Source organism: Dermacentor albipictus, chromosome 7, assembly GCF_038994185.2.
Source record: "Dermacentor albipictus isolate Rhodes 1998 colony chromosome 7, USDA_Dalb.pri_finalv2, whole genome shotgun sequence".
Classification (NCBI taxonomy): domain Eukaryota; kingdom Metazoa; phylum Arthropoda; class Arachnida; order Ixodida; family Ixodidae; genus Dermacentor; species Dermacentor albipictus.
This window is the reverse complement of record NC_091827.1, coordinates 123,888,773-123,914,601: the sequence shown is the minus strand read 5'-3', so window position 1 is coordinate 123,914,601 and position 25,829 is coordinate 123,888,773. Positions and strand designations below refer to the sequence as shown.

Genomic DNA, 25,829 nt, shown 5'->3' with positions numbered 1-25,829 from the left:
GCCTTTTTCAAGCAGATTATTATAAATCACATTGTGTATAGAGTTCGCAAAGTACACAACAGTTTTATTCTACACGTTGTAAAATTCGCTTCTGCGCTCTTTAGAAACTTGAAACCACCGTAATATTCGACGACAGAACGATCACCACTCATTTTAACTCTTAAAAGCTGTCCGTGAATGCGTCGTGAGTTCAAAAAGTGAATTACACATACAGCTTCACTGCGTACGTATGTTAAGCACCACCTTTATGCTGCCGCCGTACCACGCAGAAAAGCTAGCTTTACAGTTTGAAAAGAGTCCCGTGAGACGATTTAAGGCTTGCAGTGCAGCACGTTTTATAGCACTGGGATCGCTTTATTTTTTGCAAGCTTTCTACTGAGCTAGGCAACCAACGACAATAAAAACAAGGTATGCTCACCTTTCCTTGAAACAGAATCGATCAACCTATTGCACATATCGGGCGGAGGACTTGTACTCGTGAATACTTTTACTATATACTTTTACCAGGTCATCTGCCTTTAATTACGGCACACAGCAGTAAATTCTCATGTCATATACGACACTAGGCTATCTGTAAACAACTAAAAAAACTAGATTATCCTATGAATCTTTTTAAGACAATTTTTCCAGTTTCTTATGGAGGCTAGGAAAGGGAAATTTATGCCGTCGATCTAGCATTGCGGCTGCCACCTATGCTCGTTCTTTACATTTCTTGCACCGCTCCTCCTCTTGTATTTTCACTATTCAAACGCAAAGCATTCGCAAATATGTTTTCTTTTGTATATTTGTGAATTTATTAATTTACCGCCAGTACGAGAGCTTTGTGCCTGCCCAAATGGCAAGACAAGCGCTGAACAGATCGGAGAAGCAGACGACAGCGAACAGGTTATAACTAGCGTCACTCCGCTCGTACGTTCTTTCCCTAGCGGCGAAAGGGGCGAACTAGACCAGGCGTGCTGGATGAGGGAGATCTGTGCAGGTCTGGAGTTCAGTAGGTCGTGGCCAACGTTTTTGTCGTGGCCCAGGCCACCGTCGCGCATGCGCAGAGCATTTTATATACCACGTGACCTGGTTGTCAAATCAACTGGCGCCAACGAATTTGAATCGCGGTGCACGCGCGTTGTCCAAGCTTCTTCGTGCTCGCGGGTTACCTTTCTAACACTTACGTTTCGCCCACTAGTATCCTACGGCGTTTGTGCGCTGTTAGCTTGCTGGCAGTGTTGTAGAGAGGCAGTGCCGAGCGTGCCAGAGTGAACTGGCGGTGCAATGGAGGGTGACGGCGGCGACTGGGAGCTGTCCAAGGAGAACATCCAGCCATTGAGGCATGGCCGCGCCATGTCGTCGCTGCAGGCAGCACTGGCTCCACAGTGCCAAGAAAACCTCAGGCAGATACGACGGTGAGCGCTGTCCAATGCAGGCCTTGCGTTGCGAGGGGCGGTGCACTGCCACCGTGCCCGCAGCACGCCTGCGAGGCAACGTGCGCGAATGAGTCAGTTTACATTGGCCTGGCAAGCTGGCTCCCGTGGAAAGCTTTAGTGGCGCGTTTTTGTTGCTCGAATGATTTGGTGGGTAGCTGGGGCCACTTAGGTGGTATTGCCTAACATGCAGTGAAGTACTCGCGGTTGTATGCTCACTACCGGCATGGCTGGAACTCGTGTATGGTGTAGTGGAATGGGGCAGTGTGCCGTCTGTACAGCAAAACAATAGGAGTAGCGGGGTTGGATTGGATGGAAGGTAGGAGCGTCCCCTTTGAAACGGGGTGATGGCAGTTGTCACCATGCTCAGCTTTTTATTTTGCCTTTTATTTTTATTTACCTGCGCTGTGTGTTATTAAAATTCTCGATTTTCTTTAAATACGTCTTCCTACCCTTTTAAGTATAAACCCCATGCAAGCGATCTTGCACGCGACAGCGACAAGCGACGCGATGGAGATGGCTGTCGCGTTCGCTCGTCGCCTACAAGTTGCACCCCATGCGAGCGACGACTTCGAGCGACGTCTCCCCAGTGTTGCCGGTATGAGGGCAGCAATATAGGCGCCGAAACTAGCGTGACGCGTGCTTTATTAACTTAAGTTGATGTATTTTACTGTAAAAAGCAGCATAAAATATTTGCGCTATTTGTTCGTCATTTAATTTTGTGTACTCTTTTTGACTTCCCTGCATTTTTTTAAGCAGGGCTCCCAACTGTATACTATACGCTTATGATCACTTCCGAGGCTGTACTTCCCCTCTTCGTCTATTTCCATTATTGCGAGCTTGCTGTACAACCCCTGCGACATTAGGCAGTAATCAATGGTCGTTTGTCTGTTACGGGACTCCCACGTGATTTGTCCCTCACACTTTGTTTCTCTGTTTACTATAACTAGGTTGTGTCGCTCACAGAAGTCTAGCATCAACCTCCCATTACAATCTGTGTATCCATCCAGATCCTCGATGTGGCCATTCATCTCACCCAGCAGACAAATATCGGCACCTTCTCCAAACTGCTTTATATCATCATTGAGGCACTTCACTAGATCCTTGTTCTCTTGCCTGTATTTGGCCCCTGTCCCTAAATAAACTACTCGTAGCCATTTCTCTTTACCGGCAATTGTACCTGATACCCAGACATGTTCTTTGCAAGTTAACTTTATTCTTCTCCAATTTGTTCCTTGATGTATCAGCATACCTACTCCTCCTCCCTTCCTCTCCATTGTTGTTCTATTGTTCCCTTCCCAGACGTAGCCTTCAATAAACGGTGGGTCTTCTAGATCCCTGAGATGTGTTTCGCATAGCATAGCAAGTAGGCATATACACCTACTTCTTCGTCCTTTAACTGCTGTTGTATTTCTAACCACTTCGCTCTCTTTCTACCGCCTTGCATGTTTATGTACCTGATCCTGGTGTCAAATTTATTTCTTGTAGTTTTCTTAGGACGCCTGTCGGGCGCCACCAGTAGGGCACAACGATCGACCGGCGCGCCTAGCGCGCAAAATTTAAACATGTAGTGCTAAACCCTGCATTCATAAGCTAAAACGCTCTCACAACAATTGAAGGTAATATAATAAAAAAAAAATAAACACTACAGACTGTTAGGATACATCAATAACGGCGCCTAAGCTTGCGCGTTTCCAACCACAGATCATGCAGTGTTCCTGATCGTCCGCGCAGCGTTTCGGTTGCAGAAGACATACTTGTCTACTCATTCTGTTCTGTAAGCACGCATATGTTTTTAGTATTTAGAAACACAGGACGATAAGAAGCCCGAAAGGAGCACCTGCACTGTGCCTGGTGGGTTGCATGGGATTCTTTTCATGTTGCATCAGCCTGAAAGGCAGTGGCCAGGTTTCACTGAAGAAAACGAACTAACAAACTCGCACCGAGACACACATGCACAGATACTTACAAATCCAGCGCTCTCCGTGCACATAATGTGCGAACGCGGCAGGGAAAACCACAGCAAGCAATCTGTGAGCTCCGCACGTATGGGCATGACCTCTGCGACAACCATAACTGCCGATCCTGGCGGCCCAGTGTTGTACCATTAGTTTTCCTCTTGCCAGCAATGACTCCGTTTTAGCAACTGGTGGCACTGCAGTAGGATGTTATGTTATGAGCATCCCCTTTGGAACGGGGTGGTAGGTTGCGCCACCGAGCTCTTGCTATTATACTGCCTAATGTCCTACCTAGGTTAAAGAATAAAAAAGAGGAAAAAACATTGTGAACTACAACACCCAAATTTTCTGATCCCCGATTGCGAACTGTGCTTTCGTACGTCTCAGTCTTTTGTCGTTTACCTACTTTTCTTCCACCAATCGCCTCTTACTAATGCCTATTGTGGACATGTTTGCTTTACCACTGCTTTCGCTGAACCCAAGGGCTTCAAGGAGGCCAGTGGTGCCCAAATCGACCGCTGGGTCGACGTCTTCACATTCTAATATAACATGCTCCATAATCTCTGTAGCTTTACCGCAGCAAGCACATGCTTCTTCTTCCGTCTTATATCTCGCTTTATAGGTGCGTGTTCTAAGGCATACCGATCTCGCTCCGAAAAGTAATGAGCTTCCCTTTGAGTTATCATAAATGGTTTCTTTCCTGATTTCGATTTTTCCTCTTAAGTAGTTACTCATGGCAGGTTTCTTTTTCATTGCCGCCACCCATGAGATTATTTCAGCCTCTCTGAGTAGACTGGCGTGCTCCAGCACCCCTGGAGGTCATCACAAAAACAGGCATTTTTAGCCGCCGTATGACACACTGCCTTATTCCAGTACACCATAACTCGTGTTTGTCAAAGCAGCACTGCTTGAAAATGGCCGAAAGCAGCGGGTGGAGTGCATCAATCTGCATGCTCGCACTCGACTCCACCAACGCTAACTGCGGTGTACATTTCATTTCCTGCTTTTGGTTTCCATTTGGCGATGTGCTTGGCTTTTGCTGTAGTGCTAGGGGCAATTTGTGGGGAGTCAATATTCTGTCGGCGCAGTCGCTCGATACGTTGCCGGCATTTCATAGCCTTTGGCTAACTTCTGTCACGCCACGAGAAAAGCGACAATTTGCGCTAGTGCTAAGTGTAAACAGCGTGTCATTATTTTGCATACTTTGTCGGCGCCTCAAATAGGACAGTGGGAATGCCAAGGCTGCAACCCGGACTCCTCTTTTTGAAAGTTTGGCCCCCCCGTCGCCCCTTGGGTGTCCTGTTGAAGACCCTGCGCCGCTCGCTTTATTATAATCTCGGATGCTCTCGTGAGGCCTGTTTTTAACTCCAATCAACATTACCATGAACCTTTGTCTGTAGCATTTTCTTTTACTTTGACATTCCAAATCCTCGCCAACTGCGTGCAATACAGCGAAAACTATGGGTCGCCTCCGGTCGCACTCCACGTGGATGGAAGCTTTTGGAAAGGATGACATAATGGACGAGTTCTGTTCTTGCAGCATGCAAAACAAGTTGGAAGTCGGACTTTTCAGATTTTTGTTTCTTGAGTCTAGGAATTCAAAAGTCAACTTGCATTCTTAGCAAACTTGTCTTATATAGACTTTGAGGTGCCAGCCATCCCTTTTTGTCGTTAAAAAGGAACTGTTTCATAAATTCACGAAATATTCAGTATTATGGAATGACAAATATTGCCTGCAACAAGGTAAATGCGGCAACCCAATGGCACAAGAGTGCTCTGTGCAACTTTGGCCTGAGGTCGCTGGCCGAACTTCGCCCATGGTCAGCTGCCAAGCGCAGCCCACAATTGAGGATTGACACTGGCCTCACTTTGGCTGACGTTACGGCCAGCGACATTTGGCCAACCTGAATGGGCAACTGTTAGCCACAGTAGGACCATGCTTGGCCCGATGATAATTAGCAGAATTTGGTAGGCCGCTTGTTTATGTATGTTTTATATGTATTTGTTTTTATACCAGGTGTTCTTCAGCTGCACCAAAATTAAAAAAATTGCCTGGGGTAGGTAGCACAACTCTAACCCTTGCGCTAAATTACACGACAAGGCGGCCATTCCTTCTATGAGAAATCAAAATGCTTAATTGAATGATTAACCTAATTGCACTCATTAACTGTTTAATTAATTGCTTTACGGAACATATTTCAATCTACGAATTATAGCACGCGAGTTCAAAAGGCATTTATTCACTTGGAACGAATTGTCGGAACTAAACCAGTTCGAGATACTAATTTTTAAAATGTCCGATGAAATGAATTGTGTTCCAGTTACTACTTTTGTCTTTCACAACAATTTGCTTTCAAAGTGCTTTCACAACAATGTAAGTGGATAGCAGCGCATTTTTAATACCAAGTTTGATGGCACATATCTTGAAATCGGTGCCATTGTCAGAATTTGTTCCGAGTGGTTATGCCTGGCAAACATGCTAGCTACTATTCCACAAGTGAAATATGCACTGTAAATTAATTAGTTGATTAGTGTAATTACCCTATTCCATTAAGCATTCAGATTTTTCATAGAATAGCCGCATTTATTGAGGAATTTCTTCAGGGTTAGAATTGTCCTGTCTGCCACTTGCAATATTCAAAAATTTGGTGCAGCTAAACAAAGGCACCGTGTATATATTTGTAATGCAATTGCACATGCACACTATTGTAAGGTCAGCACACAAGTAAACAATGCAGCGAATGCTTTAGAACCATTTATTGAACAAAGGCTTGTAAACCGTATGTGGCAGAAGCACTGAACCTTGTTTGCAAGTTTTCATTGCATGTGACTAGACTAAATACTGAACTGCAAAAATTAGGGAGCATACCTTATTTAGTAGTGACGTCTTCTAAGTACCACTTAAAAATAAATATCATTTGATATATGTGCTGTGTGAAGTCTATACACGGATAATGTCAAAAATCAGTTCTGTAAATTTCAGACAAGTCCGTTGCACCCTGCCTGCACCCTTTCAGTGCATCCTCTTTGTCTTGGGTGCCGAAGATCCAGTGTATCACAACGGAGCTTAGATCTTGCATGCAGACTTTGGAGTGGTCCACTATCAAAGCAGCCTGCAAATTAAGAAGTAAAAAAAATGTATTAGAATTGTTTGTCGAACTGTCTGGCCACATTATCCCTCGTTTCAGGCGCTGAGGAGCTGAAATACATGCGTTTCAGTGAGAAAATGCTACGTCTCACGACTCTGAATTACATGGAAAATAGCCTTTACTGAAAAAAACGGCATCTCAAGCTTAGCTGCAACAGGATGACGGCTACGTCCTGCTCCTCGGCCAAATTGGAATAATGTTCTGTTAACATTTGATAGCTCCTTGATATATTTGTGAGTGTTGACTGACGGGACCGTGCCCAGCAGCTAATTGAGTTACGGGCTCAATGACCCAACAAAACCGTCGCTAAGTTCGCCAAAGACATGGCCCGCGTGTGTAAACTGCCTTTTCAAGGATCTGCTGACTAGATTTGTGCACCCAGGTGTTGTCAAGGCATGTCATTCATTGCTGGAAGTTGACTATGGAGCTGCAGAGAACCAGAAAGGTGATCAAGACATAGTCATTGGCAGCAAAACCTACTCTGTGGTTGAGACACTGAGCTACATTGAGAGAGAGCAGTTCTCTGCTGTATGTCTGTACTTAACGGCAGCATGCGATTACATTCGCCACAAATTCCCGCTAGAAGACATCAATCTCAAGATGGCTGAAGTTGCTCAGGTGCAAGCTCTGGAAACTGCTTCATTAAACAGCGTACATAATTTTATTATGCGTTCCCATAATATTCAGCACTGTGAACAAAACTGAAATGGAGTTTTGCTCATCTGTGTGTGAGAAAACATGAAAGTCTGCTGATGGTCAAGGGGCACCAGAGTGGTACTTGCTTCGAGCAAACCTACACGGAGAAATTTCTGAAGCAGGCAAAGTCAGCAACAGCAAAATCATTGCAAAAATATATTGTGTCCCAGTGGAGCTTTCGCTCTTTACTCTCCAAGACACGATTTCACTTGCGGTTGTGAAAACGTAAACAAGCTTGTCGCTAAAGGTAAATTCCTTAAAAAAAAAAGTGCTGCCCCCCCCCCCCCCCATCGTGATAGTTTTGTGAATTTCCAAATCTTCAGGTTGGCAGTATGCCTTTGTAGACATTCGTATCCTTTCCACCCTAGGCAGCTTTGAAAATGTAGTCAGTAACGATTACATCATCACATTGTCATAAATGTGACTTATTCGTCAGTCGTCGCACCCGCTGGCACATTACAACCAGTGTTGAAAAATTTCTGACTACTAGTGACATCGGAACGCTTGTCAAGTGTGCAGCTAGCACAGAGTGCACCTCGGTTACAGCTAACTGGAGCATATGTACTCTATCTCGTTGACATCTGTGGAGGGCAGTGGTGGCACTGCTATGTGGTCATTTGTTGTAAAGTAACAAATCAGCTGGCGGGGACAGCAAAGTCCTTCATTGCACTGGCAAATTCATTGTAGTGGTCTTCGTTGTAAAGGCATTCACAATATATATCAGTCCTTTGTTACACAGGTCATTCAGCTGCAAACGCATTCCACTGTATCTGCTTACGCTGCACCAGCTTTGTGTCACTGGAATGCAAGACCAACTAGCCTAAGCAGTCCGTCCTTCTTTCCTTCCTTTTCATTCATGCGTGCTATTTTCAGCGCTGTTGCTTCTAATTGCGCAGGGAGAACCTCGTAGCCCTTCTCTCATGCTGGTGGTATGAACTTTTTTCCTGGGTAGCTAAAGGTGGTGTAAAAGGTGCCACGCCCTCCACATTACCTCAGCATTACGTCATAAGCAGCTTGAATATATGGAATGTTATCTTGGAGAACAAGACTGCCTTGTATTGCATGATGGACAGCTTGGGGAACAGTACCAGCAATGATGGTGAAATGTGTAGGCTACTTTGAACGTCCTGGTTCCCGAATACGTTACCTGTGCTGCTGAACAATGTTGGTAAATGTGCCAATGCTGCAATTGCAACATGATAGCGTTAAGGAGCCCGTGTTGCAGAAAATCTGGCGATGTCGGACGTCGCTTCGGCAAAAGGATTTTCGAGCCTCACATAACCAGCACATACCCAGGCCGTTCATGTGACTCAAGGAATTCACTGAAATTATTGAATTTCTCAAGCTAAAATACATGGAAAAATTGTAAACTGGCTTGCACACAACCTACAGACATGATAGCTGTCGGATTGTAATTTGCATGTACGAGAACACAATTCTGTTGTGTGAAAACTCGAACCCCTTTTCCCGCATTTCTACAGTGCATAAGCCAGAGATGGCGTTGACCATGTGCATGTGCCGGCTAGCCAGTATCTTGGAGGCCATGGAGCGGCGCGCCCGGTTCCTTGCAATACCTCCAGCTGGCGCTCGCCTCCGCTGCATCGCAGCATTTCGACCAGAAAGCCCGCCTTCGTGCATAGCATTTGCCGCGAGTGTTTTTCGGTAAACAGTATGGTTACATACGCTGCAGTTGCCAGGAAACGTGTGAAGCAGTCAGGTGCAATCGCGTTCCATCTTAACCCTTTCAGGGTCAATGACTTAAATATATGTCACCGTGAAGAAGTTTAAAATGGTCGATGCTGTATATTTACGGTGCCGTCTGTACGTTTAAAAAGCACGCCAATTTCCTAACTTTTTTTTGTCTGGCATGTGCTTCCACTATGCTGCAATACAGGGAATTTTTTTCTCACATTTCCCTCTCTCGATTTTCGTTGCATGGTTTGTTTGTTCCAGCACGTCTACTACCACTCGCTTGTTGGCATGCGCGTGAGCAACCGGCAGTTTGGGTTTTGTTCTGTGGGCACTTCAGCTTCTGGCACTCGCAAAAGTGATGCTATCTCGTTACCAATCACTCAAAGGGTGACCGCCTGTTACTCGCTCGTTCATCGCTCGCAGGGGTGCATATATGAAGGATGCCGCTGTGCATGCGTTTCCTTGGAGACTCGCGAAAACTAATCGCCTCTGTTTCACGATAGGATGAAGGATTAGTGGAAGTTTGTCACACTTCTTGCTTTTCGGACAGGCGCACAACGACACAGTTTTCTTTAGTGCACTCACCTACGTAGTTTGATTACGTTATGAACGTAAATATTAGTGTAAAAGGGGGAGCATTTGACACTTGTGAAATATTCTAGTGTGCGCATTTTTATAAGTCTTTGTTCTATGTGTGTGTATTACAATGCATACATTTTTAAAATTATAAGTTCATTTCCTATATTTATGGTTGTTCATATATACCAATGTGAAATATATTTTTCTCACTTTAAGGTCACCCTAAAAAAAATACGGTATTTTTATTTGAAATAGGTCCCTCTGGTGAATTTAAATCTGCAGTAAAAAAAATCAACCTTGGGTGGTCACATATGGCGAAAAAAGTCAATCCTGAAAGAATTAAGGCGAAGCTTAAGCACCCTTCAAATTTTTTCTCACGCCATTTTGAGTGTTATCTCCCTTCAGACTTTGTTGCTTTTGAGGAATATTCAAGATGTCCTTGCGTGCTGGGCTTTGCTATAGCCTGACATTTGATTCACTGCCAAATAGAAAATGTTCTTACAGGTCATGTTATTCGTTGTCATGTACAAGAGCTCGAAATCGTATCCAGCTAAATAGATGCTTTCAGATAACTTGCTGCAAAATGTTTCTGAATGTATTTAGTAACTGGCTACTGTAAAAGTGAATCAAGTGGTTGAAATTAATCTGAAACCCTTTGACAGCACCTTTAGTCGTTGCTGCGTTGCTTTAGGTCATTAAGCCCAAATGCATTAGCCTTCATTCAATGAATAAATCCAAAAGGCAATCACTCAGTTGATGAATCAACAAGTGCAGCTTGTGGTAAGAATCACATGTTTTGGTAATCCAGGAGACTACCTGTGTGATGTACCAGTGATCATAAGGACAAGCATGCCTTAAATGTCAATGTGAATTGCGACAGGTTGAAGCAAACTTTGCTACTGTGTTCGAGTGTTTCAACATATCTTAAGACATGTTTGCAGGATGCTTAGCCTGGCGTGTGAATTTAATTTTCTCTTATTTGCAGGGAGTTTGAGGAGGAGCTTAGAACCACATCTGGGGTCAGCCTGCTGGATGTATACCACAGGTAACATTGAGCAGCATTTCAGCTCCATTTCAGCAAGTACTTCGTAAAGATTCAGCTGTAATAATAGAGATGTGCTTCTGACTACATTGGTGCAAAATTAATTGCAAGTGTTGAACAGAGTGAATTGTGTTAGTGTTGAACACAGGGAAAAAGCTTCGATGATGTGTACATGTGGTATTTTTGTTTGTTTTTTAGGTAAATGTTAAAAAAAGGAAATATTGCTTGACGCCATCAGATTTGTTGGCCTGCTAGCAACACAAAAGTGCTTCATTAGGTAACGGGAGGGGGCAGTGCACAAAGGAGATAACACCAATGCTACACTTGCAATAAATTTTTATTTCGAAAGGTGTAGCTCTACACCAGTGCATCACCATGCGACAGAAAAAAAGCACTTCACGTCACTGCGGAAAACTAAAAGACAAAACATGCTTGTACGTTCAGTTCAAGTTACATGTCAATGTTCATGCAAGCTTTCAGAAAAAGATACAGGTGTCATTAGATTTGGTGATGTGAAAAGCCTCGATAACCTCCCTAGTTTGCCGATCCTTGTGGCGCAGAAATAATGTAGTGCCACTGAGTAATGGCAGGTAGCTGCACTAAGTTAGTGCATATTGTTAAGAATGTAGCCAGCAATTGCGACATGGAAGTGTTTTTTTTTCTGCAGTAAACAAGCTTGCAGAGTTCTGTTCTAAGCTGGGCTGTAAGCTGTCAAATAAGCCAGATCAATATGATGGGAAATGCAGTATCCAGCATGTGGCTTCACTGGCTGAATGTAGTGTTTCTGAGGTTTATTGTTTGTTTAATGTGTGATCTGATGTACATATGCCAGACTGGTCATTTTGTAAATCCATAATTGTTGGAACACAAGGGGTTACTTCAGAATAATATGCATTCACACTTGAGAGGCCATTGTTGAAACTATGCCTATTTAAAGGGCCTTGAAACGGTTCGGAAAAATTTTGTAGAGGCGTAGGGTACAGCTTAGGTAGAACATTCGCACTACAATTTAAGTGAAGCGTTACGTATTAATGGAGCTACAAGCGATTACAAGTTACCCTCCTACCTAGCCATGATTTTTCCTCCTCAACTCGTTCGCTGAGCCATCGGGGCTAAGCTCTGCCTTCACTGGTTCTGCGTCACGATGCGACGTCACATCGTCCACTTCCGTTTGTTTTGGAGCCCGCCCGTGCGAAACCTCTCCGCTAGCCTCTTGGCTGTCGACCCCAAGCGAAAGCTATCGAAGCAGCGTTTGTTGCGAGCATTCTGTCGCAGCGCCGAACGTGTCTGGTATTCCGGTAACCACACACTAGGTGAAGCTTTCGATGGAACGGTGGAGGCATAAACTCAAGCTGATGAAGGAACTTTAGCGTGGACGTACGGGAGCTGCTGATCGGTCTCCACGGTCCAGCCACCCGTTGGTGCAGAGCTCAACCAGCCAAAGAAAGAGCTACTATTTCTCTAACCAAGTGTAAAGCTTTTTAAACATATACAAAAACAACGTGTTAACAATTACACTCCTGCGAAAAATTTACACCAGCAGCAAAGAATACATTTTGTTACTGCTACTGTGTGTGGTTGAGCTCTATGCCACAAGGTGGCTGCACCGTGCAGACAATTCACATTTGCAATTCTGTTCATCCCCTGAAACGAAGCGTAAGGGGACACGGCCAGGCCCTGTCCCCTTGCACTTGCGTTTACCCTAATACCGGACTCGCGCAACGTTATTGCGTTAGTAATCTTCCGGTGTAAATGACGGCCGCAATCGCGCAAATCGTGGCGCCCATCGGACAGCGGCAGTCCGATAAGCTGCAGCCAGTCCGCTCGTCTACTGGCTTGCAAAAGGGGACACGATGTCGCAGCTTGACATATTGCCAGTCGCTACGTTTGCAGTCCAGAACGCAACAAAGTCGAATCATAGCGCTCGCGAAAAGACAGGCCGACACTGGCCGCGGAGCTCTCGTCAAAGAGGAGCACGTTGTAACATGTGAAGACACCGGCCCACTGCCAATCTCTCTGAGATATAGAGAAATAAAGTTTTTCCATGCCATGTAACACAAGCAGACGACACTTGCTGTCTGCCGGAAGTGCTTAAGTGTACTGAAAAATTATTCTTGTGCATTCTCTTTATGTTACTTTCTTGTTATAAAAACAACTTAACTAACATTTAAACTATTACGAACATCATTTGTTTACCATAAAGTTGGAAAATGTATTGATCACGTGCCCTGGTCAGCCAATCGGATAGCTCGCCCCACTGACATCATATGGCTGATTTCCGTCATATGGGTAGGGGCGGCTTAAAATTCCGCCAAGCAGTGTGCTGCGATCGGCAGCGATGTGCATTTTTAAAACCTTATAATAAATTACACACTTTATGCGGAGCACTTAGATGTGTCAAATAATGATCAGGAGGACCTACTCTAACGACTCAGTACGTTTGTAGAAAATCGTCAAAATCGTTTAAGGGTCCCTTTAACCCTCTATAGTCATTTATAGAGCCATATTACACATTTAGGTGCCACACAGGAAAAGGGCTCAGGTAAATGAATTCATGTTAAGTGATTTACTTCAGAAAATTTATTTATTCTTGAGGTTCTCACCAGTACTTTGAGCGCTCCCAGTACGGTAGCGCTCAAAGCACTCTTTTGGGTGGAGTCGTGATCCTCAAGAGTGCTTTCACCTGAGCACCTATGCTGGCCCTCTCGAGGTTAGATATATTAATCCAGTGAACTGGCGTGAAATTAGTCTAAACAGTGCAAATGCAGAAAACGCCACTGTCCTGTTGGTGATTCAGTCTGCAAATTGTGCAATAGAGGAAGGAAAAAGAAAGTGCTGCGCATGTCTGGAGACATTACGAAGTGCACTTATTACTTGGAAAGTTCTCAAGAGCTGGCACTGCTAATCCAAATAGCCGGCGAATGCGAGTGCACCTGGGCCCCTATTCTTAAACGTTCGGCTTCCGCGAAACTATTGCCTTGGCCACGCCTCTGCCAAAGGCGCATGCTGATTGGCGGTTTGAGCAACAACGGAAAATAAACAGCGGCCTACGTCATTTTAATGTCATGTTGTCGATGGGTGCTCTCAACGTATATTAAATAAACGAACACGTCTTTCGGCGTTCGGTTGGTGTTGGAGTCTTACATGCGTTGTTTCGTGGAACAAGTGGCATGCGTGCATGGTAAAAATGAGCATGTTTTTGCCTGGTCTTCAATAGATTTCAGTTGTAGCTCCGTGTTTATGATGTCTTACGTCCCTTTGTGTCCTGCTTCCTTGCGCTGGTAACATGAATCACCTGGTGCTGCCACTCGAGTGTAATCTAATCTCTCGTAATAAATGATAGAAGTCAAAGGAAATATTGCTAAAGGGACACTAAAGCTGAATGTTGAGCTGGATTTGCAAACTGCAATTCTGAAATGCCAGAAAGGTCGGCCATGTTGTGAACATAGTTTTTGCAAATAAGAAAAAAACCCTTTCTAAGATATATGTCAATCTAAGCAACCCATACATCAGACAGTGAACCTGTAGTACTTGTTTACACAGTACTGTGTGCGAGTTCTCATTCCCTTCAGATGGGGCTCCATGTTCTTAATAGCATTGTGGTAGCACCAACCGACACAGGGGTCAGTTCTGTGTCACGGAGCACATCTGTGAAAGTGGTGAGAAGCGGTGCATTTGCGCGTCCTGTCTGAATCTGGTCTGCTGGGCTATTCCATTCAGCGCAGCATAGCCCCTGCTGCTTATGAGCTTTCTATCTTTTGTAACAGCTTATTGTGACCATGACGTGCACACAAGATCCACGGAATATGGCAGTTAAGTTATGTGGCACTTGTGCAACAGCATAAGTGTATATGCATTTGTGCTAGCGTTGGAACTGGATAAGTGGCAGGGGTTATGTTGAGCGCAATGCAATTGCCCAGCAGATGATGCTCAGACAGGTGGATGCTCTGTGCGCACGTGCTTACCGTCATTACTTTTGCAGATGCGCTCCGTGACACTGCGTCGATCGTAGTGTCTGTCAACGCCCCTGCATGATTAGTACTAAAAATTTGGAGAGCTGTTACTTCTATCATCATCATCCGCCTGGTTACACCCACTGCAGGGCAAAGGACTCTCCCATACTTCTCCGACTACCCCGGTTATGTACTAATTGTGGCCATGTTGCCCCTGCAAACTTCTTAATCTCATCCGCCTACCTAACTTTCTGCCTCCCCCTGCTATGCTTCCTGTCGCCCCCTACGCTTCCAGACCGTAACCCTTAATGACCGTTGGTTGTCTTCCCTCCTCATTACAAGTCCTGCCCATGCCCATTTCTTTTTCTTGATTTCAACTAAGATGTCATTAACTTGCGTTTGTTCTCTCACCTAATCTGCTCTTTTCTTATCCCTTAACGTTACACCCATCATTCCTCTTTCCATAGCTCGTTGCGTTGTCCTCAATTTAAGTAGAGCCCTTTTCGTGTTACTTCTATACTTTCCATTAAATCAGACATATGTTACTGCATGCTGTGCTTGCTATACCAGCATCTGCCTGCACATTCTCATGGCCTGTTAGGGGAGCATTGTTGGCATGATAGCTCATTGATGCCAGTCTCTGATTGCATGTTACCACTGAAGCCTGGTCGGGCTCCAGCTGCATTTGTTCGTTTATTGAAATTGGATACCGACAAACCCACTGCATTCCGCATGGGAACCATTGTGGAACTCCCCTTTAGATTCACTGTAAAAGATGAAAAATCTAGGAAAAGTTTAGATGGGCACTAGTTATTGAGATATCTTGAGATTTGTGCAGCGTTTGCTCAGGACTGTTTCATAGCTTATTGATGATTAAGCATTACCTTGAACTCTGTATTTACCAAAGATTACACCTAGCAAGTATGGAGAACTTCCATTGAACGTTTATTTTATGGACAGAACATGAAAACATGTTGATTTCGATAATGTTGTGCTGACATATAGTACCTATATGACATAGGACATTGTCACGAGCTCTTGCAACAGAGTTCAGAAAAAGCGTGAATGACTATGGAGACAGAAGGAAGGGAAAGGACTTTTCGCTGGCTGCCTCTGTCCTGTTCCCAGGGAATGCCAACCATCCCGAGTCATCTGCCGTGTATCTTTTAAGTAAATGCTGCCTCATACATAACAATATATAACATAATGGCAAAACCTCTCAAGAAAGAGAAGCTGCGCTTCCTTTTCTCTGCTAATGACCAACCTTATCTATCAAGCAAAAAAAAAAATTCAGTTATGTCCCCAAAACTGCACAGTCGGTTATGGGGGACGCTGACGTTCAGGGCTCCAGATCTCTTTTGGTCAACTGGGTTTCTTTAACATGAACCTAAGTTCATTTGCGCAAGCGTTTTTGCATTTTGTCGCCTTCAGAATGTGGCTGTGTGCTCTTGCTCTTCACTGTCCTTTTACGGAGTGCCTTGCAAGCTCCATTGTAAAGCAAAGTTACAAGCTAGTAGCAGCTTAGGGCTCCCATTGAATGCTGCCCATACTAGTGCTTTGGGATATACCAGCTTGACCTGTCTCTTTTAATAAGCTTATGATCATGCAGTGATAGATCCTTGCACAAGTTAATATTTTTCGACGTGTGTCATTAATGTCTAATATTTTAGCGTACACTTATTTCCACCCTGAGCGCACTGTTGCGTTTCTATTGTCTTTTTTTTTCCCTTTCCTGTCAGGATCACTCTGGCATTAGTATGGCAATGTACAATACAGTTGAACCTCGTTATTTCTGAAAATGGGGTAATTTGGACTCGTCTTCTGGTCCCGGCAAGCGTATTCATTATTTAATGCAATAACTCTCGTTAATTTGTGCGTATTTGGCCGCACATCGGTTAATTTGGAGAGTGTGCCTTCGGGGAGTGTCACAAAAAAGCAAAGACGGCTGTAACGTCCAACCGAAACGAAGCCACAGTGTATGCATTGCCATGGTCATCAGCAAAAATTGTATGTATATGAATTCATCCCTATTTGTGCTTTTAAAGCCTTTATTTTTGCGTTTGACGCCGTGCATAATAATGCGTTGGCTGCATGCCTTCATAAATGCGTAGTTGCCATCCATGATCGTGTTGATAACGACCACGGCAAACGTAGTTTCGTTTCGACACAAAGCAAAGCTGTCAAGGATGAAGTGCACTGGCTATGTTGCTTTGAATGGACAATCTGTTGGTGATCAGCTCACTGGCATAAAAATAATCGGGATGTGCCCACAGCAATGAAAACAATGTTTCAGATGAAGACTCGCGCCGCAGCCACACTGCGAAGGAAGTTGCGAGACCTTTGCCGCTGCGAGCGCTAATCAGATGAGATCATGAAAATTGCAGCTTCTGCATTGCTTTTGTGCAAAATAGAAACAGGATTTGCATATTCATTCATTAAATAAGCTTTGAGATAGTACGCATTTGTTTATTGTTTTTTTGATACCCTCAATAACTTAAATTAGGTTGATTCGGACATGTTTTTCGGTTCCATGAAATCTGAATTAGCAATGTTTTACTGTATGCCATTTTCCCCCTACTTTCTTTATTACCTAGTATAGCGGCCAAGAATGTGCGCTTTAATATACCTTCTGTTCTATAAGCCTGTGCAAAGCACAAAAAATTTATCTGGAGTCTCCCACTACGATGTGCCTCATAATCAAATTGTGGTTTTGGCACGTAAAACGCCAGAATTAATTTTTTTTAGGATTGCAGTCCAGCCCCACGATATAATGAATGCAGATACTATAACAAAGTATAAAACATGACTAAGTAGATCTAAAGCTTTTGCTGGTGTTACTCATGTTTTGCTGAGATTTGCCAGATGTGATGTGACTTAATAACAAGGTTTACTTGTGCTTCAATGTAAACAGTAAATAATAAGCACTCCGTGTCGTACTTGTTCGCCAGGTATGTGCTGTGGGTGGAGCAGCACCATGTGACGGGTGGACATGGTGTCAACCTGCGGCAGCTGCTTGAGCAGGCCATCGTGCAGTTCAAGACAAACACCGAGCTCTTCAACGACGAACGCTACGTTGGCATTTGGATACGCTATGTGGGTGCTCCTCTGGAATCATTTTGTAACTGCTTCTTTATCAGCTCTTTTATTTACAGTTGGATTCTTTTGCTTTGTTTTCATGAGAGGCAATGTTTAAGTGGTATTGTTTGCATTCAATAGTATTAGCATACTCTGCAGTTGGTTTGATTTTATGATGGAAGATAGGAAGGGGGACACACAACATGTATGGTAAGTGGCTGAGTTTATCCCTTGCTGCTTTTGCCATCAGGTTTCATTTGCACTTTTTTTTTTGTGGTGGCACATGTGACCTTCAGATGAAGCCAACTGCATTGGATTGTGCTCATGCTCGAGTTGAATGTTGCTTGTTATTTCTCTTTGGTGGTTGGAACTGAGATCACACACAGAACATGTTGATGACCCTAGGGGTAATGTTTGGGTTCACAGGCTATAAGTTTCAATCATCGCAAGTACTGTCCATGCACCTTGTTGTCAGAACAAAGACAGCCCATATGCAGGCACAAATTTTCTGAGTGCCAACTATGCAAGCCAAATTGGTCAGCATGTACTTTGACTTTATACTGTTTGGGCAAGGTTTAGCTAGAAAAAAATTTTGCTTCTAAAGTCGACCATCATCAGTTGAAGTCACAGCTACTAGATCACCATTCACAGCTTCAAGGAGAAGCATCAAACTCTGCACTGATGCAGGTGACTGCTATGTAATTGCCATACTGCAAGGACAAGTGATGGAATGTGGATCCGCTCAATTGCATGGAGTCAAGCGAGTGCTATATAGCCAGTGTGGAAAATTTTGCGCACACTAAATGAAGACAAGAAAAAGACACAACGACCAGCGTAGTACTGACAGGTGAACTTTGTTCCTAGATCATATCGTATATACACCCTCGAGAACCATCTCATGATCACTGCATGAGCAACAGACCATCCATTCCACATAACATTCAGAAAGGCAGCATAATTGACACACTATCTTCTATTGTTGAGCAAGTTAATTTCGCTGTCATTCAAAGCGATAGACGGATGGCTAACACATGCTCCTTGCAATCTTGATATGTGCCAAGCTTCTACAATTTCTCTCGTTGCCCGATTAGAATTAACATACAAAATAGCAGTTTGGTAAAAAAATGACTTACACGGGCTCAATGAGCATTGAGCGCAGTGCATTGCTAAATGTGTGTAGGGCCTTCCACTCAAGCTGGCCAGGCATTCCCTAAGGGGGGATGCGGGCCTCAATATAGCAAAAAATAGTAAAAAATTTCGGAAACCCGATCTCCAAGTCTTTATAGTCCAAAGTATGCTCTAGCAAAATATTATAGCTGAATTCCGTCAACAAATGCTAAAAAACAATAATTTTAAAGCGTGGGAAGACGAAAATTAACGCCCGAATTCGGAAATTTGGCCCGACTTCAAGCCACTGTAGCTCCACACGACGACAACCGATTGGTGCCATCTTGGTCTTGTTACAAAACTGCTTCCTAGCGTTTGAATTTGGCGCGCTTCAAGCCAACCTACAGCTTGTAGAGCCACTGCAGTTGGCACCTTGTGAAAAGTCGCGAGGAGGACGCTGATTGGGTATAGTGCGCGCGACGTCACTGCGCAGAGAGATGAAACTCTTATAGGAGTGGATGAAAATGTGGGGTGAAGTGCAGCGAAGTAATATCGCGCGGAGAAGTGCAGCCCTCCGATTGGCGATGAAACGCGCCTCCTCTCCTGGCCTCCCCGGCGCGGCCAGGCCTCGTAGTTTGAAGCGTCTGCTGCTGCTCGCTCCGCCATCTTAGATGCACGTTTCCCTTTGTTGTCGGAAGCTTTTTCTTGCTGCCGTGAGTTTACCCACGCTGCAGAATTTGTTTTGTTTCATGTGCTTCGATGGCCCTCGATGCCTGTTTAAAGTAAGCTCGCAGAAAGCGTGCAGCAAAAAGGAATGCGTTTGGACGAAGAACATCGTGTCGGTGAAAATCGAAACTTTGGTGGTGCCGCCGGCTGTTTCTTCTGTGGTCAGTACGGCTGGGCCATGTTCAACAACGTTGACTTTGGTGCCATCACAAGCTCGTTCGCAGCTGCTTGATGCTGCTGGAGCAAGCTCGTGCGCTGAGCGCATTAACAATGACGTGCAAGGGCTAAGTTTGCGCACGGAGCGCATAGACACTATGCTTTACACTGAGGAGGATTGTGCAGAGCGCGAAGAACATGAAAAAAATTTGAAATCTTCCTTGGCAGAGATTTCGGTGACTTCGCGAACGTTCAACCTGCTAGACGTCATGGCGAGTGACGACAACGATTGTGGCATGGAATTAGTCATTGTTGACACGAAAGTGATGCAAAAATTTTTTGCTACTGCTATGTGTACCAAGTTTGGGACGGTCATTCTATAGTTCTCTTAAGTGCAGCAAAAGCCAGTACGACCTGGCAGTAAAGCTGGGGCTCGTGTGCTCTGGTTGTGACTTCGCCAAGCGCCATTTTTCGTTACCACGAGTCGATGGCCCATCCGCGATCACGTCCTTTGAAATAAACGTAAGGGCCGTGAAAGGTATCCAGAGCATCGGAAAGGGAGTGACTGCGCTTGCGGACTTCTGTGCCACCCTGAACCTCTCCCACCGTTACCCTTATCATAAAACCTTCAGGGGACATATGGACACCATGGTGGTAGCTTGCCAAGTAGCTGCTACAGCCACAGAAACGGCAAGTGTAGAGGTGGTCAAGACCCTCTACAAGGACTTCCTCAGTCCGGTTGGGAATGTTGACATCATTTTTGACGGCACGTGGAAGACTCGTGGACACAAATAAAACATTGCTGTTGGGTGCATCATTCGACTGTACATGGGCCTGGTGTTAGACCACGTTGTGTTGTCTAGGTACTGCCGTGACTGCCCAGGGTCACCTGACACGAGTGATGATAGCTGTGGTGACTGGGCAGTCAACCACAAGTGTCTAAAGAATAGACTGCAATGTCGGACGTATGGAGGCTGAGGCCACCCTGATTCTGTTCAGGCGCTCTCTAGAAAAGAATGGGCTACGCTATACAACCACCCTTTCAGATGGCAAAAGCTGCACATTCCATGCTTCGAAAGAAAAGGGTGTCTATGGACGTATTGACATAGAGAAAAAGGACTGCGTGGACCATGTTCACAAGAGGATGGGGACTGCTCTTTGCACCTGGCAGGAGAAAAAGAACGCGCAAGGGGAGTCTCTTGGGGTGGGAAGGGAAGGCTCACCCAAGACAAGGTCAAGAAAATCGCAGCATATTATGGATATGCTCTGAGGAGCCACAAACATGACCTCCCAGCCATGCAGGAGGCAATGAATACCGCACCGTTCCATATGACATCCACAGATGATGCCCCAGACTACAGTCACTGTCCAGAAGGTTCCAGTCCATGATGCTTTTATAACCGTGCACATGCCAGCCATGAAAAACCACCATCCCACAAAAGTTCACTGCCAGTCTCTGTCTGTACTTCTCTGGAGCCAGTCCTTGCAAGGCTGGGTGACCGTGCCTTCTTGCACCGTTGTGCTGATGAGATGACCCAAAATGTGATACGAAAGCAACAAAATCCCAATAAAGAAGGGCCTCATGCAGGGAGATATGCGATTATCTGCGCTTCTTGGAGCTCCTCGAGACTGTTGTGCAGCCAGAGTCCCTACACTCTGTTATCTGGAGTCAAAGCTCCAAAAACACGCACGAGCCTCTGCTTGCTGTGGAAAGGGCTGTTGCAGGAGCAGTCTCGCGTTTCAACCAGGGAACGGTAGAAACCAGCCGAGTGATTGCAGGGCAGCTTGGCTACAGCCCTGGGAGCTGCCTCATCCAAAGGAGGCTGTGCAAGGCCAACAAAGGGCGCACAGGGCGAAAAGCTCAAGAAGAGGATGGTTAAGAGACACAAGCCCAATGTGAGCTAGGACTACTACCCAGGACGGCTGTAAAGTGGCTGAACACCGTGAAGTGACTCACTTATATTTTTTTTCACATGCCTTTGCAGTACGCATGTTTTAACGCGACAGCGTTAAGGAGCTCGTGTCGCAGGAAAGCCGGTGTCGTCGGCGTTGGCCGTGAGCGATAAATCCCAGCAGGCACTTTATGAATAAAAAACAACTTGCAACATGGGCTGGGTGGGAATCGAACCAGGGTCTCCGGAGTGTGAGACGGAGACTCTACCACTCAGCCACGAGTTCGATGCTTCAAAGCGGTACAAAAGCGTCTCTAGTGAATGCGGTGTTGGCTTAGAAACGAGCTCTAAGGCTCAGGCCTGCGTCGCTTGCTCAGACGCACATTTCGTTGCCGCGCCGAACGCGGCGCTGCTCGACGCTCACCGCGTCCGATGCGGGACGCGTAGTCGCTGCGCCGTAGCCCACTGTCTTACACCCCTTGGCGGGTCGACGGGAACGCTGTCGCGTTCCACTCTTGAAGGCGAAGCTTAAGCATCCTCCAATTTTTTGGTCATGTTTGACTGAACCAATTTTAATCAATCTTGTTCTTATTTGTTCTTATTTTGTTCAGCAAAAACAGAGCTTCATTCTGAAGCGTTTGCTTTTCTTACAGGCTTAACAGATAAAATTACAAATGTTCTCAAGACTTTGAACGCAATTTTCTCAGCTTTGTTATTTTTGTGAAGTGCCTCTACCTTACGGAAGTTTTGAAGAAGTTTCCATGAACAGATTTAAACAAACTTGGTATCATTCTTTTCAGTAACAACTGAACTGCAGGCTAAAGCTTTTATTTTTTTCATAACCTTGATGCAATTGTAATATTTTGATAAGTAAGCTAATTACTCAAAGCTAGTTCTTACCTTCCAAGTTTGAAAATTATTTCTGGTCAATGAAACAGCTGTATTGACATTTAATTAGCTTTAGCCTATGGGGTGGGCCTTCAAGAAGAACCACATAGTTCTGAAAAGTACCTTTTTGAATTTTAAGTTGCCATAATGGAACGTAAAAAATTACCTAATTACAATATGGGATTTTGTCATAACTTCTTTTCTAAATGAGATATTTTAAATCTGTTTGCAGATTTGAGATATCCATTCAATGATGCACACACATGCCAATTTTCATCAAGTTGGGATAACAAATAAACTTTTCTTTAAGACCCTCATTCCCCCTTATTACACTTATGCATTGGCCAGGCTGACCGAGATAGTACTGCCCATGTGTGAAAGAAATTTTATACATTACATTCCCTTTACATTCTAAAAACTGGCACACATGACGCATCTAGCACTTATTACTAAGACTGTTAACCTGTTAATACAGTTGAACCATGTTAATTCGAACTTCCAGTTTATTCGAACTGATGCTGCAGTCCTGTCAAAGTTATGCGTATTCCAATGGGCAAAAACGCCTGGTAATTCGAATCTGGAAGCATTTGCATCGGTTAATTCGAACGTACCGCGCTCCGACATTGCTCTCAGCAGCGTGCGAAATCGCGTAGCGGCACCTCTGACTAGTATTGCTCTGACCCCACCATAGAGGAAAGGCTTAGGAGAAGCCCCTCAACGGCATGGGCGGGGAAACCTGAGGCAGAAATATTACCCTCTCTTGAATGGCAAGGTTGCCTTTTCTGCGTTGTGCCGTAATGTCCCAGCGACACTAGTGGCAAAACGTGCACTGCAGGAGGAAATGGTCTTGGGCCAATATTTAGTGACTCGCCGCAGCGGCAAGCGAGCCAGGAGCGGTGGAGACCAATAAGAGTGGCCCCTGCAGAGACGTACGCATGGGAAACAAGTATCATACAGACCTGCCCGACCGCTGTATTCGTACTCGTGTCTGGTTCAGCCAGACTGCTTTTTTGGCACTATCGTCTGCTCACGTGAACTCTGGCTCGTGCTTGTATTGGTTGACTTGGTTAGTCTCGTTCACGCTTGTTTTTCTACAATCGCGCATTTAACCCGAGACATCCCGACGGAAATGTTGGAGACAGTGCGCCATATCCGATTCTGTGTGACAAGACAGACCTTGAATACAAGGATGCGAAGGTGACACCCAGTACCTCATTCTCCTTGTCTTTTGAACGCGGTGACGCCATAACAGAAGGGAGCACACCAACATGATTTTGATCAGCGGTGACGACTTCGTCATCTTGATAAGACATGACTCTAGTTTAGAATAGAGGACGAAGAAGGTAAACACAGCGCCAATCTGTCAGCAGATGAATGAAAAAATACCCAAGCCTGCAGAGGGAAGCAGCAGCGGAGGCCCAGTCCTGGCCTGGTCATTTCTTCTACTTTGGTGGCAGTAGGTGGCAGAGGTAAGAAGCGCCATCAAGCAAGCTTGCAGGAATGCCAATATGCTTCCCTCCCGCCCTTCTTCGCAACTATGCTTCCCTCTCAACTTCCTTGCAACTCCCTCATCTTTGACAGTCTCTGCGCGCGCACGCCTCTATGCCGGCGGCGTCAGCTTAGCCCGCTCCTTGAAGTTTTCCTTTCTGCCGTTATTGGGAAGCGAGCATTTGCCGGTGTGGGTAGTTTTGTGATCCTCGCTCGCTGTGTGCTTGCATGCCATGATATTTCACGACTCTCACAGTTAGCCCTACAGGACTTTTATTAAAGTTTTTCCAATCCAATCTCACAGTTCATGCATCCTGCTATAGTGCAGGAATACTTCAAAAAGAAGTCCTTGTTTTAATTCAAAATTCTTTTCATTTGAACACATTTTCGGGCCCCTTCCAGTTCAAATTATTGAAATTTGGCTGTATATGGGACGTTTTAGAAATAAAGTTTAATTGTAAGTTCTGTGCTGGTCTTTGTGTCCTTTTCTTGTTGTCCTTGCTTACTGTGCGTAAAATTTTCCACAGTGAAGTCAAACCAACTATGCCGCCTTTCATTCTTATTGCTATATAGCCAGATTTGCCACTGTGAAGGCCCGTCAATGTGCTCGAGTTTTTGTATCTCGTGTTTATGCTGTTCAGGTAAAAATTCTCATGACGGTTATGGAAGGCAATGTGCGTGAGTCGTGAAACGTGCAGTGCGCACTGATCTCTGTGATCAACACCGTAGCCTAAGAGAAACAGAAGCAAGCATCATTTCATTTCTGCAAATTTTTAGAGCGATTGACCCATGTTAACTTTTCGCTTCTGCTTTGATGTAAAGAATCGTGTGCCAGGAGGGTGGGAGTGATGTCAAGGTGTGCTCTGTTACCCAGAAAACGATTGCCACCTTAGGTTCAAGTCCAGACGGCTGTGCCTGCCAAACGAATTGTAGCCTTTCTATGAAGTGTGATATGCTCTGTGCAGGCTGAGCAGTCGCCAGAGCCCCTGGCCGTGCTCAAGGCAATGTTTGAGACTGACATCGGGGTGCGGCAGGCCCAGTTCTATGCCACTTGGGCGCAGCAACTGGAAGCATCTGGAGACACCCGCGGTGCATCGCGCGTCCTCCAGGGAGGCATCGATCGACGTGCTGAGCCCACCAGCTTGCTTGAGGGGGCACTGAGGTTGGTCTGCACTTTTGAAACTCTCGGTACATTCCTGGTGTCACAGAGGGTGCTTTGCTTGCAGAGTGCTGTTCTTCAGGATATCACTGGCTGCTGTTTTACGCAGAGTACTCTAATGAATCCTAGGTTATATGTACCCTGCCAGAATTGCTGTTCATACAGCACAGGAGTGATAAGCAGTACAGTGAAACCACATAAACATGCAAAAGGATAGACAGTTGGGCGAGTTGGTACGGTAACATGATTTTGGCTTCTAGCGCGAAGTGAAACACGGACACAGAAAGGAGCAGACAGGACGAGCGCTAACTCTCAACTAAATTTTTATTGAAACGAAGAACATATATATAGGTGATTGCAAAAACCGTAGCATCAGAACATGACAATGTAAAAGCATCAGTTAAACATGTCAGTTGGTATGGAAGTCAAAGAACAAAAATTATTTCAGATTAGTACACGTATTGCGAAGGTACTGGAATTCGCAATCTAACAGAGACAACGAAGCATGACTGACGCAAGTGTCTCCTAATCTTTTTATGTGGAAAGCCTCGATAATTTCCCTCGTGGTTTGGCATCTGTGTCTAGAAAGAATTTTTGTGTCTTTAAAGAAAGGTTTGCATCCACAATCGAAACAATGTGCGGCTAAATGTGATGCGTTAGGGTTCTTTAGTGAATGTTTGTGTTCTTTTAGTCTAATGTTAATGCATCTACCACTCTGTCCAATGTAAGCTTTCCCACATTCGAGTGGAATCTGATAAACTATGTCCGTGTTGCAAGGCACTAAAGGGGACACATGTTTAACTCCGCAATCATCTTTTCTTTTTTTGCCTTCCTGTTCAAGTCTCCTATTTATC

The 25,829-nt window shown here is 44.9% G+C and overlaps 1 protein-coding gene across 3 annotated transcripts in view; it reads left to right on the top strand.

Annotated features, from left to right (window-relative positions):
- The first annotated feature begins 1,080 nt into the window (after positions 1-1,080).
- LOC139048144 (mitotic checkpoint serine/threonine-protein kinase BUB1-like) overlaps positions 1,081-25,829 on the top strand; it is a 373,386-nt gene continuing 348,637 nt past the window's right edge. Inside the window, exons 1-4 of one of the 3 annotated variants that reach the window (XM_070522664.1) lie at positions 1,081-1,397; positions 10,475-10,534; positions 17,433-17,577; positions 24,782-24,978. In XM_070522664.1, coding sequence (XP_070378765.1) covers positions 1,267-1,397; positions 10,475-10,534; positions 17,433-17,577; positions 24,782-24,978 — 533 coding nt within the window. In that variant the 5' untranslated portion in view covers positions 1,081-1,266. The remainder of the gene's footprint in view (positions 1,398-10,474; positions 10,535-17,432; positions 17,578-24,781; positions 24,979-25,829) is intronic. The other 2 variants (XM_070522663.1, XM_070522665.1) reach the window with 2 other exon arrangements.